Source organism: Hemiscyllium ocellatum, chromosome 13, assembly GCF_020745735.1.
Source record: "Hemiscyllium ocellatum isolate sHemOce1 chromosome 13, sHemOce1.pat.X.cur, whole genome shotgun sequence".
NCBI lineage: Eukaryota > Metazoa > Chordata > Chondrichthyes > Orectolobiformes > Hemiscylliidae > Hemiscyllium > Hemiscyllium ocellatum.
In genome coordinates this window covers 6842800-6858918 of record NC_083413.1, presented here as the reverse complement: position 1 = coordinate 6858918, position 16119 = coordinate 6842800, and the positions used below count along the sequence as shown (strand labels likewise).

Sequence of the window (16119 nt, the reverse complement as noted above, 5' to 3'; positions counted from 1 at the left end):
TACATATTGCATGTACTCTCTGTTTGACCAGAGAGTGTCCCTCTCCCCAAGCCCCAGACAGAGAGGAGACCCTGATACCCCAGGGGGAGAGGAGGACTAGGGACCTGACCACATCACCCCACCCCTCTAAAGGAGGGTAGGAGAAACCCATATTTTCTCCTTCCACACTCCCCCAATGACTGAGGGGGGGAGCAAGCGAGTAAGAGTGAGAGACCAGAACCCCTTGAGACAGAGAGGAGACCCAAACTCTTCCCCACCCTACCTCCACCCTGTGAGTGACAGTGAGAGAAAGTCAGCCCTGACCCCAGCTCCCCACTCCTCCATCCCCAGAGACAGTGAGCACCTGACCGGCATACCAGACTCAGCCTCCAGCTCCAACCTCTACCTCCACACCAGGAGCAGAGCCAATCCCACTCCTGCCCAGTTCTGGTCCCCACCTCAGATTCAGTCTCTACCTGACACCGGTCCTACTCCAGGCCCTGCCTCACCCAATCCAGGCTCAGTGTTTCCATCACCTGCCCTTCAGCTTGGAGTTGTTTTACACACTCCATGGATCTTGCTCCCTGACCACACAGCACAGACTAGGGACACCAGCAGGCTACTCAGACTTGCCATTGGTTTGGCCAAAGGGTCCATTCAGCCTAAGTATCCATTGTCCCAGAAGGTGAGCCTGTAAACTTCACTGCTTCAAAATATATTTTTGGAGAGTGACAGGCAAAGGAGGAGACCTTTGGTGGCAGCAACACCAGGACCAGGTGGACACGCCTCCACACCAGCCCGAGGTTTCTTTGCAAGCAAGGAGCACGCTCAGGCTGACTCCCCGGGCCTGGACACACCAGCTAGGCTGAAGTTCCAGATGCACGGAAAGGCCTGGGCACCCGAAGGAGAAATGGCGGTTTTGGCAGAGCGTGATGATCTTGTCCATCATGGAGGTCTCTTCCCTGTGTGGAAGTTGTCCTTGTCTTTGGCTTCCAGGTATTCCAGCAGTTTGGCAGGTGGTCTTGTCCAGGAGTGGCATTCTTGGCCTGGCATGGCAGTTTTCTTCGATAGAGGCTTCCAGCCCAGTATTCCAGTGGTCCAGATCTCCTCCCAGCTGCATCTTCAGTGTATCCTATCGTTCCTTAATCGGCTTTCTGCAAGTCCAGGAGCCGTTAATGGAACGTGATGAACTTTATCTTAATTTTATTTTTCAGAAAAGAAATATTATACGTATGACCGTTGTCATTGTAGGCACTGTGGTGAGGTCACTTACACAACTTTTCACTGTATTTTTCATGAAGTACACTTGATAATAAACTTCTATCCTATTTTTTCAACTGTCTGCAGCAGGCTGACTGCAATCAACCAGTCCATGCCTGTGAAACCAAGATATCACAGTGCACTTCATTGTGCTCGAGTTATTCCAGTGCAGGAGGCCATTCAGTCCATCACAGCACTGGCTCTATTATCTTGTGCCAATCTCATACCTTTTCCCCATAATCCCCACACATCACTATCCACATAAACATTCAATGCCCTTGAATGCCTCAACTGAACCTGCTTCCGTCATGTTTCCAGACTACCTGCTGTACAAAAAGGTTTTGTTTCATATCACCCTCGGTTTGTTTGCACATCATTTAAAATCCACGCTCCCTCATTCTTGTTTCTTTAACAAGCGGAAAATAACTTCACTCCATTTATTCTGTGCAGCCCACTCATGATTTTCAAAACCTTTCAAATCTCCTCTCAGACCTCCTCTCTTGAGAAAACACCATCCCAATTTCTTCAATCTAACTTCACAGCTGAAGTTTCTCATACCTTGAAACATGCTTGTAAATTGTTTCTGCACACTTTTCAAGAATGTGCTCACAGGTGTACTCAATAGCAACCGCACCAGCTCCATGACACTGCCTTGCTCTTGCACTCTACAACCCTATTAATAAAGTTGAGAACATATGCTTGATTTACTGCTGTCCCCACCTGTCCTGCCACCCTCAATGTGTGCACATATACACCTCACTGCTCTAGCACCCCCTCCAGAATTGTACATTTAGAATTTACATATATTCACATGTACATAAAGGGAACTTGTGTGTACAACGCACCTTTTTCACTGAGAATGGGTAATTTCAGTTTGCCAAACTCTGCTACATTGCCTGTCGCAACGCCCTGACCAACCTCATGGTCTGAAGTTAATTAGCTAGCAAAGCGTAACAATTAACAGGTCATGCTGCATGCTAACCACGATGCAACCAACCTCTTTTCATGCTATATAATTGATGTTCCTTATCAAAGATTGTATTTCTTTTAAATTTAGGTCCTTATGACTGCAAAATGAAAAGCTCTGACATTGTAACATTTTATAAACCAATGTTCTGTGTGAAAGAACGGTTTTCCCTGATTTTACACATCCAACTTGTACAGTGCATGAAACTAGTGCAGACTCCAGAACTAGACCTATGTGCCATTTTTAAAATGTCTGGTTGCTTAAAATTACTCAAGTGAATTGGAATTACTTTTGCCATTGTGGATATCGTTGAAGATACTGTCAAGATAACCTAACTACCAGTCTTTTAACACAGCTGCTTCCAAACAATTTTGGGTAGCATATTCCAAGCAGACAAAAATGAGCAAATGGTTCAAACAGTGAAGTTTTCGAATAAAAAAGAGCTAGTTTTCACCCAAATGTTTTTCAAATAACCGGATTGTACTATACAATTAAAAATGGAAATAATTACACACCCAAATAATGTCGTGCAGATCCTTTATTCATTCATGGGAAGAGGACATCTCTGGCGTGCCCAGCATTTATTGCTCATCCCTAATTGCCCAGAGGGCAGTTAAGACTCAACCACATTGCTGTGGGTCCAGAGTCACATAGTCCAGATCAGGTAAGGATGCCAGACTTCTTTCCCTAAAGGGCATTAGTGAACCAGATGACCTTTTCCTAATAATTGACAATGGATTTAGGGTTATCATGAGACCCTTAATTCCAAATGTTAATGAAATTAAGTTCCACCATCTGTGGGATTTGAACTTGAGTCCCCTGAACATTATCTGGGTCGTTGGATTAACAGTCTTACGATAGTACGGCTAGGCCATTGCTTTCCCCTCTCTGTAGATGTTTCAGCCCCCTCCATTACCCCTACTGAAAGTATGCACAAAGACTGGATTGGGATTAGTGTGACACTCTACTGGTGGAATAGTTTGCTCACACTCCTCCGCAGGCTATGTGGCAGAGTTGAGGCACCACGTACCCAAAATCCAATAATAAATTAATATACTTAGCAGAGAATGGGAACAGAGACAAACCAAAAGAAAACTGTACAACAGTATGGCAAATACACAAAGGAAATAAGTGAGCAAAACTGCTACACACAATTAGAGCAACATACTTACAGTTACTAAACATGTAGAAATCTAAATTTATTACTGAAGATTTTTAAATCTGAGTGCTTCATGACAGTTTGTTTACTATTGGGGCCATTAGTTCAAGTCAAATTCAGTTAAATGAGCTCTGAAGATTTTTAAAATACATAAAATCATGTCATACAAACTTGATCAAGTTTTTTGAAGAAGTAACAAAGAGGATTGATGAGGGCAGAGCGGTGGACGTGATCTATATGGATTTCAGTAAGGCGTTTGACAAGGTTCCACATGGGAGAATGGTTAGCAAAGTCAGATCTCAGGAATACAGGCAGAGTAGCCATTTGGATACAGCACTGGTCAAAGGTAGAAGACAGAGGGTTGTATTTCAGAGTGGAGGGCTATCACCAGTGGAATGCCACAAGGATTGGTGCTTGCTACATTATATTTTGTTACTTATATAAATGATTTGGATGCGAGTACAAGAGGTACACAGTTAGTAAGTTTGCAGATGACACCAAAGTTAGAGGTGTAGTGGACAGCGAAAAAGGTTACGTCAGATTACGACAGGATCTTGACCAGATGGACCAATGGGCTGATAATTGTCAGATGGAGGTTAGTTTAGATAAATGTGAGGTGCTGCATTTTGGGAAAGCAAATCTTAGTAGGACTTATACACAATGGTAAGGTCCTAGAGAGTGTTGCTGAACAAAGATCTTGGAGTGCGGGTTCATAGCTTCTTGAAAATGGAGTCGCAGGTAGGTAGGATAGTGAAGGTAGCGTTTGGTATGCTTTCCTTTATTGGTCAAGGTATTGAGTATCGGAGTTGGGAGGTCATGCTGTGGCTATACACGACATTGGTTAGGCCACTGTTGGAATATTGCATGCAAATCTGGTCTTCTTCCTATTGGAAAGATGTTGTGAAACGTGAAAGGGTTCAGAAAAGATTTACAAGGATGTTGCTGGGGTTGCAGGATTTGAACTATTGGGAGAGATTGAATAGGCTGAGGCTGTTTTCCCTGGAGCATTGGAGGCTGAGGGGTGACCATATAGAGGTTTATGAAATCATGGGGGGCATGAGTGGGTGGCACGGTGGCTCAGTGGTTAGCACTGCTGCCTCACAGCGCCAGAGACCCGGGTTCATTTCCCGCCTCAGGTGACTCTGTGTGGAGTTTGCACATTCTCCCTGGTTTCCTCCGGGTGCTCTGGTTTCCTCCCACAGCCCAAAAAAATGTGCAGGTTAGGTGAATTGGCCACGCTAAATTGCCCGGAGTGTTAGGTGAAGGGGTAAATGTAGGGGAATGGGTCTGGGTGGGTTGCGCTTCGACGGATCGGTGTGGACTTGTTGGGCCGAAGGGCCTGTTTCCACACTAAGTAATCTAATCTAATCTAATGGATAGCATGAATAGAGAAGGTCCTTTCCCTGGTGTGGGGGAGTCCAGAGCTAGAGGGCATAAGTTTAGGGTGAGATAGGAAATATATAAAAGAGACCTGAGGGACAACTTTTTCACACAGAGGGTGGTACATGTACGGAATGAGCTACCAGAGGTGGTGGTGGAAGCTTGTACGATAGCAACATTTAAAAGGCATCCGGATGGGTATATGAATAGGAAGAGTTTGGAGGGATATGGGCTGGACGCTAACAGGTGGGACGAGATTGGATTGGGATACCTGGTCGGCATAGACGAGCTGGACTAAAGGGTCTGTTTCTGTAGCTGTACATCTCTATGACTCTATGTCTTTGAGATCCATTTCCAGAACATTTCTGATTTCCGTGGAAATCAAATTGATAGCTGAGAGTTCAAATAATGTACTGCCACCTGACCCAGTAAATCACAGGGAAGCAATTGTCTTTATCTGCTATTTTAGTAAAGAGGTGGGGGTAGGGGTACAGAGTAGGGAAGGGGATACAGCCTCAGTTTCTACATTCAGCACTTTAACAAATAAGAACAGTCACAAAGCAGCACACAATAATGGGATGTAGTATATGACATACCTTTTGGACTTCTTATTTGTATCCCTAGGTGTGTTTTTGTGTGTTGACCTGGTGTGGGGACTGTCTTTGGTACGTGATCTTTCTGACCATTCTGAACGCGGTGATGGCGACTTCACACGCCTGGCAATGCGAGTCGGACTGACAGATGTACTGTGTTTCCTTTTTCTATCAAAACATTACAATACATGATCAGAATTAGGATCTGAAACCATAAGCTACAGTATCACAGGATCATATCAAACAATAATAACTCTAATTGGAGGGGACAGTGGTCCATGGTAATCTCTGGAAACCAGAACACCTGGAAGAAACCCTTGCACACGTGGAGAGAATGTGCAAACAGACAATTGCCTGAGGGGGAATCAAACTCTCATCCCCGGTGCGGATGCAGCAGTGCTAACCATGGAGCCACCATGCACCCCCCCGCAGCCACAACAGCTGGTTGCACTGAAATTAAACTTCTAAAAATCTGAAAGTTTAAAACTAGTCTCCATAATGATGAAGTATTGATGGTTTTAAAAACCTATACTGTTCACTGAGGTCCTTTAGTGAAGAACATCTGTCATTCTTATCTAGCTTGGTCAAAATAGCATCACAGACCTCCAGACTTTTAACTGCCCTCAAAATGGCAAAACAAGCCACTTACTTTCATGATAATTAGAGATAGGCGACAAATTCTGGCCCTGACAGAGATGTCCACATACCATGAAATTATTTTTAAAAGACACAGATAGCTGAAATAAAAAGTTTCACTGTTATTAGGATTGCTATGAGAAATGAGGTTTATCTGAGCAAGTGAGAGTCATGCACATTGTCCAAGATAAATGTGAGAAAGCCCACAGCTTGTGTCTAACAGGCATGATACTCTTTCAGGAATACTCAAATATCTATTACATATTCTTACTTTCAATGTTTTAGCTTAATTTAACTGCACTGAATGACAATTCTCAAATCAGACCAATCGTCAACAATTAAGTAATTCATCACAAGATCATCTCCAACATGTATAGAATTATCTCGTTAAGTATCCAGGTATTCTTTTTAGAGAGAATACTTTCTGAATTTGGTTGGTCAGAAGAGGCAGTGATGTGATCTGCATAAATAATTAATAAGTTATACAGCGCTGGGAGCTAGTCAGCTGTTAGTTCTATTTATAGGCTGTTAGACACATACAGCATTTCATTGAATAGGTGTTTGATAGTTAATACAAGCCAGGATCCCTGAACATGAAGGACCCAAAGGGAGATAACAGAGAAACCCAGAAAATAAGGTGTGAGACTTATAAACATTACAGTAAAAAAACTCGAATATCCTCAAGCAAAGAATTCAAAAGTCAGCAAGAAATACAGTAATTAGGAAAACAACTGAAACACTACCCTTCATTGCAAAGCTACTGGACGACAGGACTAAGATCAATTGTACAGGCCTTTGGGAGACCGTATCTAGAAAATTGTCTGCAGTTTTGATCCTTACTTAAGAAAAGATGTACTTGCACTGGAAGGGGTGTCACAAAGATTCAGCACATTGGCCCTTTGGGTGAGTGGGTCATCTGATGTTCAAGGACTGTGTAAATTGGGTTCTCACTGAAACTTACAGGAATCTGCAGGGGCTCAGCAAGACAGATGCTGAATGATTATTTCCACTGGTTAGAATCTAAAACATAGGCCAATCCATTTGGGAGTGAGAAAAGTGAAATTTACTTGTGCAGAGGGTTGAGAATCTACAGAGGGTTCTGGATGCACTATTGTTGAATATGTTTAAGGCTGGAATGGACATATTTTCACATTCTCAGGGGATGCAAGAAGTGGGTGGGAAAGTGGAGCCAAAACACACGATTAGCCCTGATTGTAATGAATGACAGAGCAAACATTGGCAGGTAATATACAGACTCCTTCTATTTCTCATATAATTATACCAATTTATGACTTCTTTCTGTTAGTTCAATTTTGGCTAATTATTACTGATGCCATATATTAAACAGTATCAATTCTATAATTATCCCAATAGCTTCCTGTGGGTAACCAAGAGTATTGCTGCCTTTAGAAATGGGAATCTCAGAGGATGTTAACGTTTCTTGCATGTTGCTTGCCCTGCAGAGGTCTTCCGTTTGTTAGTCTACAAATACAGTACATTACTTTGAAAAATTATTAATTCTCCTCTACTGAAAAAAATTTCCTGCCTCATATTTGAATTGCAAAGCTTGTGTAACTAAAACTTGTTAGTCTTATTTATGGTTTGAATATTATTTTTTATTTATTCTTTAGTGGGATGTGGGTGTCATTTTCTGGGCCTAGGTCACCCTTTAGACCCATGGTGGTGAGCTGCCTCTTGAACTGCTGCAATTCACCTGCTGTGGGTTGACCTACAATGCCAATGGGAAGGGAATTCCAGGATTTTGACCTAGCGACAGTGAAGGAATGGTGATATACTCACAAGTGGCTTGGAAGGGAACTTGAAGATGTTCCCATGTATCTGCTGCTCTTGCCCTTCTAGTTGGAAGTGGTTGTGGGTTTGGAAGGTGCTGTCTGAGGATCTTTGGTGAATTTCTGCAGCGCATCTTGTAGATAGTACACACTACTACTAGTGAATATAGGTGGTGGAAGGAGTGGATGCTTATGGATGCAGTGCCAATTACACAGGCTTCATTGTCCTAGATAATGTCAAGCTTCTTAAGTGTTGTTAGGGCACTTGCACAACTTAATTACACAACTTGCAAAGCTAGCCAAGTTTAACACAGAAGTGAATGATTCTTACATTGAACAGAGATAGCCATGAATATTGCAACCCATCCACATCAAAACCATCCTCCATGATTAAACTTCATATTTCTTGAACATCCCCTAGCGAAAGGGAACAGAAAGGTTCATAGCAGTGCCCGCCCACTAATATCTCAGTAACTACAGGTTGAGGATTAAACATGCACTTACCAACATTGCCCACATTCCAAGGGAAAAGGAAAAACAAAATTAAAATGGCATGTGACTAGATAACTTCAGCTTTAAATTGCAACTGGGAACGAAAACAATACCTTTCTTTGCTTGAAGGGGAGGAGGAACTTTCTTTTTCTTTACATTCTTTTATACGGTACTCTGATTTAATCACTTCTTTCTCTTTGTCCTTTTTGTCACGTTCTCTTTCCAGTTCTTTCTCCTTCTCCTAAATGCAAGTTAAAATATAACTGAAGTTCAAGTCTCAATCGCGAAACAAAGCAAATGGTTTAAAACAGAACTGCACCTCAAAGAAAACACTCCCCTCGACAAATTTTGGAACTATTAATTTGGAATATGGTTCATTTTGGAGCTATAACAAACACCAACTTCCCTAACTGTTCAGCAATATTTCTGCAGCAAGTCACTCAGGCATAGAAAAAATTTCCCCATTCTCTGCTGAGTTATCAGGTGTCAGCTCAAATCTTAAGATGCTTTCCCACATTTAGTGATGAATGAAGCAGATGTTTACATCTGTTTCTGTAACTAACTTTTCCTGGAACAGGTTGCTGCGCTGTCACCCCAGCAATGTCTTGAGAGATGTCATTCTATATCAAGAGGACCTGGATAGGATAAATAGGCAAGGTCTTTTCCCTGGGGTTGGGGAGTCCAGAAACTAGAGGGCATAGGTTTAGGGCGAGAGGAGAAAGATATAAGAGAGACCGAAGGGACAACTTTTCACGCAGAGGGTGGTACGTGTATGGAATGAGCTGCCAGAGGATGTGGTGGAGGCTGATACAATTGCAACATTTAAGAGGCATTTGGATGGGTATATGAATAGGAAGGGTTTGGAGGGATATGGGCCGGGTGCTGGCAGGTGGGACTAGATTGGGTTGGGATATCTGGTCGGCATGGACGGGTTGGACCGAAGGGTCGGTTTCCATGCTGTACATCTCTATGACCTGACCAAAGGATTCTCCAGTTCTTAATGTCTGCCTTACATTATACTGTAAATATGTCTTCAAAGGCTGTGAATTGCTGGCCTGGCACTTGAAATGGAAGTTGCTGGCCCAGAGAACAGGACACTACGCACTGAACCCCAAGAGATGAGGACAATAACAAGACGTTAAAGTTTGTGTTACGCCAAGTGGGGAAATAAAATGTCGGTCAGGGCATTCTTCTCCTGATTGTTCTACACAGAGATCCCAACATTGTAGGAATGGGCTCTACTAAAACATACAACAACAGAACAGCACAGGTAGTGGTCATTCAGTCCATCAGGCCCATGCCAGATTTTTCAAAGAACAAATCAATTAGTCCCACCTCTCCCCCTTAGCCATGAAATGTTTTGTTTTCCTCTTTACAATAATTATACAATTCTCTAATGAAGATCCTCACGCTATCTCTGACTCTTTGGTCAATCACTTTGTATGAGCAACCTTTTAACCACTGGAAAATCTCATTCTACCTAAACCATTTATCATGAACAAAATCTGCCAAACCTTCTCTTGTCCTTCTCTGATCCAAAGGAAAATCAGGGCAGAACTTAGACACTGAATGGTAAGGTCCTGGGGAATTCTGCCAAGCAAACAGACCTTGGAGGGGGACCAGACTTATAGTTCCTTGAAAATGGAGGTACAAGTAGACAGGGTAGTGAAGGCAGCATTTGGCACGCTTGCCTTTATTGGTCAGTGCATTGAGCACAGAGTTGGGAGGTCACGTTGTGGCTGTACAGGACATCGGTTAGGCCATCTTTGGAATACTGTGTTCAGTTCTGGTCTCCTTACTATAGGAAAGATGTCAAATCTGAAAGGGTTCATAAAAAATTTACAAGGATGTTGCCAGGGTAGGAGGGTTTGAGCTTATAGGGAGAGTTGAGTACACTGGGACTATTTTCCCTGAAGTGTCAGAGGCTGAGTGGTGACCTTATAGAGATTTAGAAAATCACGAGGGGCATGGATAAGATGAATAGACAAGGTCTTTTCTCCAGGGTAAGGGAGTCCAAAAGTAGAGTGCACAGGTTTAATTTGATCTTGACAAATCAGTGTTAGCTCACCTTTACTAGCCCTGTGCTTGCCAAATGGTTCATTATTTTCCACACTATTGATTCCAATTGCTACTACAGTAAATTTTGAACTAACTGACTTGCAATTCACAAGTTCATTTTATTCCAACTTTTTGAGAAAGAGTTTAGTTCAATCGCCAACAGCCATTGGATGAGATATTAAGTCATAAGTGATATGGATAGGGAGGCTTGGGGAATACAATCATGCAAATTGCTTCCACCTATGTTGCTTTGCAGCTGGCCGGTTATAGGTGCAAGAGTTCTCTCACTCACTCTCTCTCTCTCTCATCCAGCCACTTTGGACTTGGCTAAAAGAACCATTTCACAGACAGTGGAGGGACAAGAGTGTGAATGGCCAAGGTAATTTTCCCGGGGAGGGAGTCCAAAACTAGGTTTAAGGTGAGAGGAGGAAGATTTAAAAAAGACATAAGGGGCAATTTTTTCACGCAGAAGGTGGAGTGTGTATGGATTGAACTGCCAGAGGAAGTCAGAGGCTGGTACAATCACAACATTTAAAAGGCATCTGGATGAGTATACGAATAGGAAGGGTACGGGGGAACATGGGCCAAATACTGGCAACTGGGAGTAGATTTATTGAGAATATCTGGTCAGCATGGATGAGTCAGACCAAAAGGTGGGAACCACTCAGTATACCTCTATTATTTTAAGTGTATGGGAGAAAAGCAGCAACATGTTAAATCATGCTTTGTAGTATTATGCCTATCAAATGAATTTCTACTGAATGCAAAACATGATTAAATCTCAATGGAATCAAATCTGCTGATAGTAATTGTTATTTTATGGGTTACAGGACAGAAATAGATTACATTCTCATAAGTGCCAATTGTGCAATACAAATACTTTGCAGATATGAAAAGATAACAGATAAATCTGCAAATGACATGATCCTTACAGATGCTATAATATCAGTAAACTGGCAACCTCACGATTTACAATTATAATTACACTCATTAGTTTAGTAATAGTCTTACCAGAGAGACAAATCAAACTCAATCAAATGAAGCAATAAGAAACAAAATCTATTTAACTCAAGTTAATGAGAGTATGCTGTTCTCACCCTCTGAAGTAGTTTGTCTCTATAATGTTCCACTTGTTCTTGCATGGTCTGACCTGCCTTTTTTAACCTCTTCCCAGATTCCAACTCATCTTGGAACTTCATTACTTTAAGCTGAAAAGAGAAGCATTTTTACATACAAACATATTTACACAAACAACCCAGAAGGATTTTGCTGAAAACACTGCAACAAAGAATGTCTGTACCTCTATTTCTCGAAGCTTTGCTCGCTTTTCTTCAGTCATTTCTGAATACTTGAGAACTGGTTTAGATTCCACTGATTCTTCTTTAACCGGGTTAGAAAAATAAAGCAGTTCCTCTGGCCGTATTTGATCATCAATATCATCATCACCTTCTTCATCATCACTTCCCTTTAATGTACTGTCTCTGTTAATTACAAACATGTCAGTCTTATAATAGTTAGAATAAATCTTGATTCACTGAAAAACAAAGAACGTACTTTACTATTATCAAGGAAGAAATAGCAAGGCATCTAGATAGAAATTGTCCTGTTGGGCAGACACAGCATGGGTTCATGAAGGACAGGTCACGCTTAACTAATCTTTTGGAATTCTATGAAGACATTATGAACACAGTGGACAACGGGGACCCAGTAGATATGGTGTATCTAGATTCCCAAAGGACATTTTTTTTTTAAGAATTATAATTAGAATCCCTACAATTTGGACACAGGCCCTTCGGTTGAACAGGTCCACACTGAACCTCCGATGAGGTTCAGACCCAGACCCATTCCCCTTCCTTATATTTACCCCTGACTAATGCACCTGACCTACATATCCCTGAACACTATGGGCAATTTTGCATGGCCAATTCATCTAATCTGCTCATGATATAAAAGTTGAAGTTCTAAATTGGAGAAAGGTCAATTTTGACAACATTAGGCAAGATCTTTCAAAAGCAGATGTTCACAGGCAAAGGGATGGCTAGAAAATGGGAAGCCTTCAGAAATGAGGTAAAAAGAGTCCAGAAAAAGTATATGCCTGTTAGTGTGAAAGGAAAGGGTGATAGGTATAGGGAATGCTGAATGACTAAAGAAATTGAGGGTTTGGTTAAGAAAACGAAGGAAACATATGTCAGGTATAGGCAGGATAGATTGAGTGAAGCCTTAGAAGAGTATAAAGGCAGTCGGAGTATACTTTCAGGAGGGCAAAAAGGGGACATGAGATAGCTTTGGCAAATAGAGTTAAGGAGAATCCAAAGGGTTTTTAAAAATACATTAAGGACAAAAAGATAACTTGGGAGAGAATAGGGCCTCCCCAAAGATCCACAAGGCGGCCTACATGTGGACCTGGAAGGGATGGGGCAGATACTAAATGAGTAGTTTGCATCAGTATTTACTATGGAAAAGGTATAGAATAGAGGGAAATAGATGGTGACATCTTGAAAAGTGCCCATATTACAGAGGAGGAAGTGCTGGATGTCTTGCAACGCATGATCGTGGATAAATCCCCAAGACTTGATTAGGTGTACCCAAGAACTTGGTGGGAAGCTAGGGAAGTGATTGCTGAGCCTCTTACTGAGATATTTGTATCATCAATAGGCATAGGTGAGGTGCCAGAAGACTGGAGGTTGACTGACATGGTGCCACTGTTTAAGAAAGGTGGCAAGGACAAGGCAGGGAACTATAGACCAGTGAGCCTGACCTCAGTGGTGGGCAAGTTGTTGGAAGGAACCCTGAGGGACAGGATGTACATGTATTTGGAAAGGCAACGACTGATTAGGGATAGCCAACGTGGCTTTATGCGTGGGAAATCATGTCTCACGAACTTGATTTGAGTTTTTTGAAAAAGTAACAAAGATGACTAATAACGGCAGAATGGTAGATGTGATCTATATGGACTTCAGTAAGGCATTGACAAGGTTTCCCATGGGAGACTGGTTAGCAAAGTTAGGTCTCATGGAATACAGGGACAACTAGCCAAGTAGAAGACAGAGGGTGTTGGTGGAGGGTTGTTTTTCAGACTGGAGACCTGTGACCAGTGGAGTGCCACAAGGATTGGTGCTGGGTCCTCTACTTTGTGTCATTTACATAAATAATTTGGATGCGAGCATAAGAGGTACAGTTAGTAAGTTTGCAGATGACACCAAAGTTGGAGGTGTAGTGGACAGTGAAGAAGGTTACCTCAGATTACCTTGGGCTGAGAAGTGGCAGATGGAGTTTAATTTAGATTAATGTGAGGTCCTGCATTTTGGGAAAGCAAGTCTTACCAGGACTTATGCACTTAATGGTAAGGTCCTAGGGAGTGTTGCTGAACAAAGAGACCTTGGAGTGCAGGTTCATAGCTCCTTGAAAGTGGAGTCGCAGATAGATAGGATAGTGAAGGTAGCGTTTGGTATGCTTTCCTTTATTGGTCAGAGTATTGAGTACAGGAGTTGGGAGGTCATGTTGCGGCTGTACAGGACATTGGTTAGGCCACTATTGGAATACTGCATGCAATTCTGGTCTCCTTCCTATCGGAAAGATGTTGTGAAACTTGAAAGGGTTCAGAAAAAATTTACAAGGATGTTGGATTTGAGCTATAGGGAGAGGTTGACTAGGCTAGGGCTGTTTTCCCTGGAGCATCCGAGGCTGAAGGGTGCCATTATAGAGGTTTATAAAATCATGAAGGGCATGGTTAAGATAAAAAGACAGTGTCTTTTCCCTGGGATGGAGGAGTCCAGAACTAGAGGGCATAGGTTTAGGGTGAGAGGGGAAAGATATAAAAGAGGCCCAAGGGGCAACGTTTTCACGCAGAGGGTGGTACGTGTATGGAATGAGCTGCCAGAGGATGTGGTGGAGGCTGGTACAATTGCAACATTAAAGAGGCATCTGGATGGGTATATGAATAGGAAGGGTTTGGAGGGATATGGGCTGATTGCTGGCAGGTGGGACTAGATTGGGTTGGGATATCTGGTCAGCATGAACAAGTTGGACTGAAGAGTCTGTTTCCATGCTGTACACCTCTACGACTCTTATGTTTTGAATTGTGGGAGGAAACGGGTGCACCAGGAGAAAACCCACGCAGACACGGGCAGAATGTGCAAACTCCACACACAGTCGCCCGAGGCTGGATTCAAACTCGGGTCCCTGGCGCTGTGAGGCAGCAGTGCTAACCACTGAGCCATAAGCATTACAGTATCATCCCATTTGTGGGTTTCTCCTTTGGTTTGATGTCACAGCCTAAATAAAACCAACATTTGCAGCATAAATGCAATAGACAATAAATACAAAATACCTAGTTTGTTCTACTAATGACATTTTTTCATGAATCATTCATGAGTTAATCACTTCCTAATTCTAATGTTTGCTCATTATTGTAAGTTAGAATATCAACGTACACTGGCTGTTCATCCTCTTCTGATTCAGTCGGTTGGTCAAAGAGCTCCCATTTTGAAGTTGTAACAGCTGCAAGAAGTATGTTTATTACTCATTCCAGTAACAATCAATTAACTCATTTCATTAACTTCGAATAATTTAATGTGTAGAAAAACTACCTGCCAAAAGCATTCAACTATTAGCGAAAAAAAAAACTTGTTTACTTTGACTTAAAGACTTTAAAGGATTGGACAAAAATTAGGACCTCATCCCAAGTTTAAGTCATTTATCCCAATCTAGGAACAAGTTCAACATTACAATTTGGACGAGAGGTTTCATAACATGGTTTGTACTGCATAAAATTTTCATCAAGCTGTAGGAAAACACTGAGTCATCACCTCAGGGTTCCTTTGCAACTTACCTTGTGATTCTAATGCTGCTTCATCTACTGCTTCCCATTTTGATGGAGCAACTTTAAATACTGACTGAAACTTCTTGGGGTCTTCAGGGCCATCAACTAACAGAGAGACAGAGAAACACTTGGTTTTATAATCCAAGTCTCAATATTAGATGAGAGATTGTCTGAATCACTTCTTCCTCGAAAACTAAAGATGCTTCAGAGTTAACTTGACTTCACTAGTGGAATTAAAAATGACGTAAATCAGGATGATCAGAATTTGCGTTAGTTAATGGGCAATTTAGGTGTTTATCAATCATTTGTCTAAATTATGGAAAAATAGCCTATGCAACATTTGTGAAGAATTCATATTGGTAGATATATCCATGCAAATACTTGTGACAAAAATCCATTCATTTCCAGCTCTCAAAACTCAAGTGACAGGCAGACAGACACATCTAGGGCGAGAGAGCGCGAGGGCCGGGGCTAGGGCGACAGCGAGACACGGCGCGAGAGCGAGACACGGCGCGAGAGCGAGAGAGAGAGAGCAAGGCAGAGCCAGAGTGAGAGAGAGACACACAGAGGCAGGGAGACAGACAGCGAGAGCAGGGAGACAGACAGCGAGAGCAGGGAGAGACAGAGACCGAAAGAGAGAGGGAGGGAGGGAGAGAGGGAGGGGGAGAGAGGGAGGGGAGAGAGAGAGAGAGAGAGAGAGAGACAGAGAGACAGAGAGTGAGAGTGGGACAGGGAGAGACAGACGGGGGGGGGGGGGGGGGGGCGGAGGGGAGAAGAGAGAGAGAGACACACACACAGATGGGGGGAGAGAGAGCGAGAGCGAGGCAGAGCCAGAGAGACAGACACACGCAGAGGAAGAGGGAGGGAGAGAGGCAGAGGGAGGGAGAGGGTCAGAGGGAGGGAGAGGCAGACAGAGACAAAGAGAAACGGGGGAGAGAGAGAGAGAGAGAGAGAGAGAGAGAGAGAGAGAGAGAGAGAGACCA

At 42.7% G+C, this 16119-nt stretch overlaps 1 protein-coding gene across 4 annotated transcripts in view; it reads right to left on the bottom strand.

Annotated features, from left to right (window-relative positions):
- LOC132821765 (U2 snRNP-associated SURP motif-containing protein-like) overlaps positions 1-16119 on the bottom strand; it is an 86612-nt gene that overhangs the window by 4176 nt on the left and 66317 nt on the right. For all 4 annotated transcript variants that reach the window (XM_060834520.1, XM_060834522.1, XM_060834519.1 and 1 more), the window contains 6 exons: positions 15146-15241; positions 14748-14814; positions 11615-11795; positions 11412-11522; positions 8370-8497; positions 5342-5506 (listed from right to left, as the gene is read on the bottom strand). In XM_060834520.1, coding sequence (XP_060690503.1) covers positions 5342-5506; positions 8370-8497; positions 11412-11522; positions 11615-11795; positions 14748-14814; positions 15146-15241 — 748 coding nt within the window. The remainder of the gene's footprint in view (positions 1-5341; positions 5507-8369; positions 8498-11411; positions 11523-11614; positions 11796-14747; positions 14815-15145; positions 15242-16119) is intronic.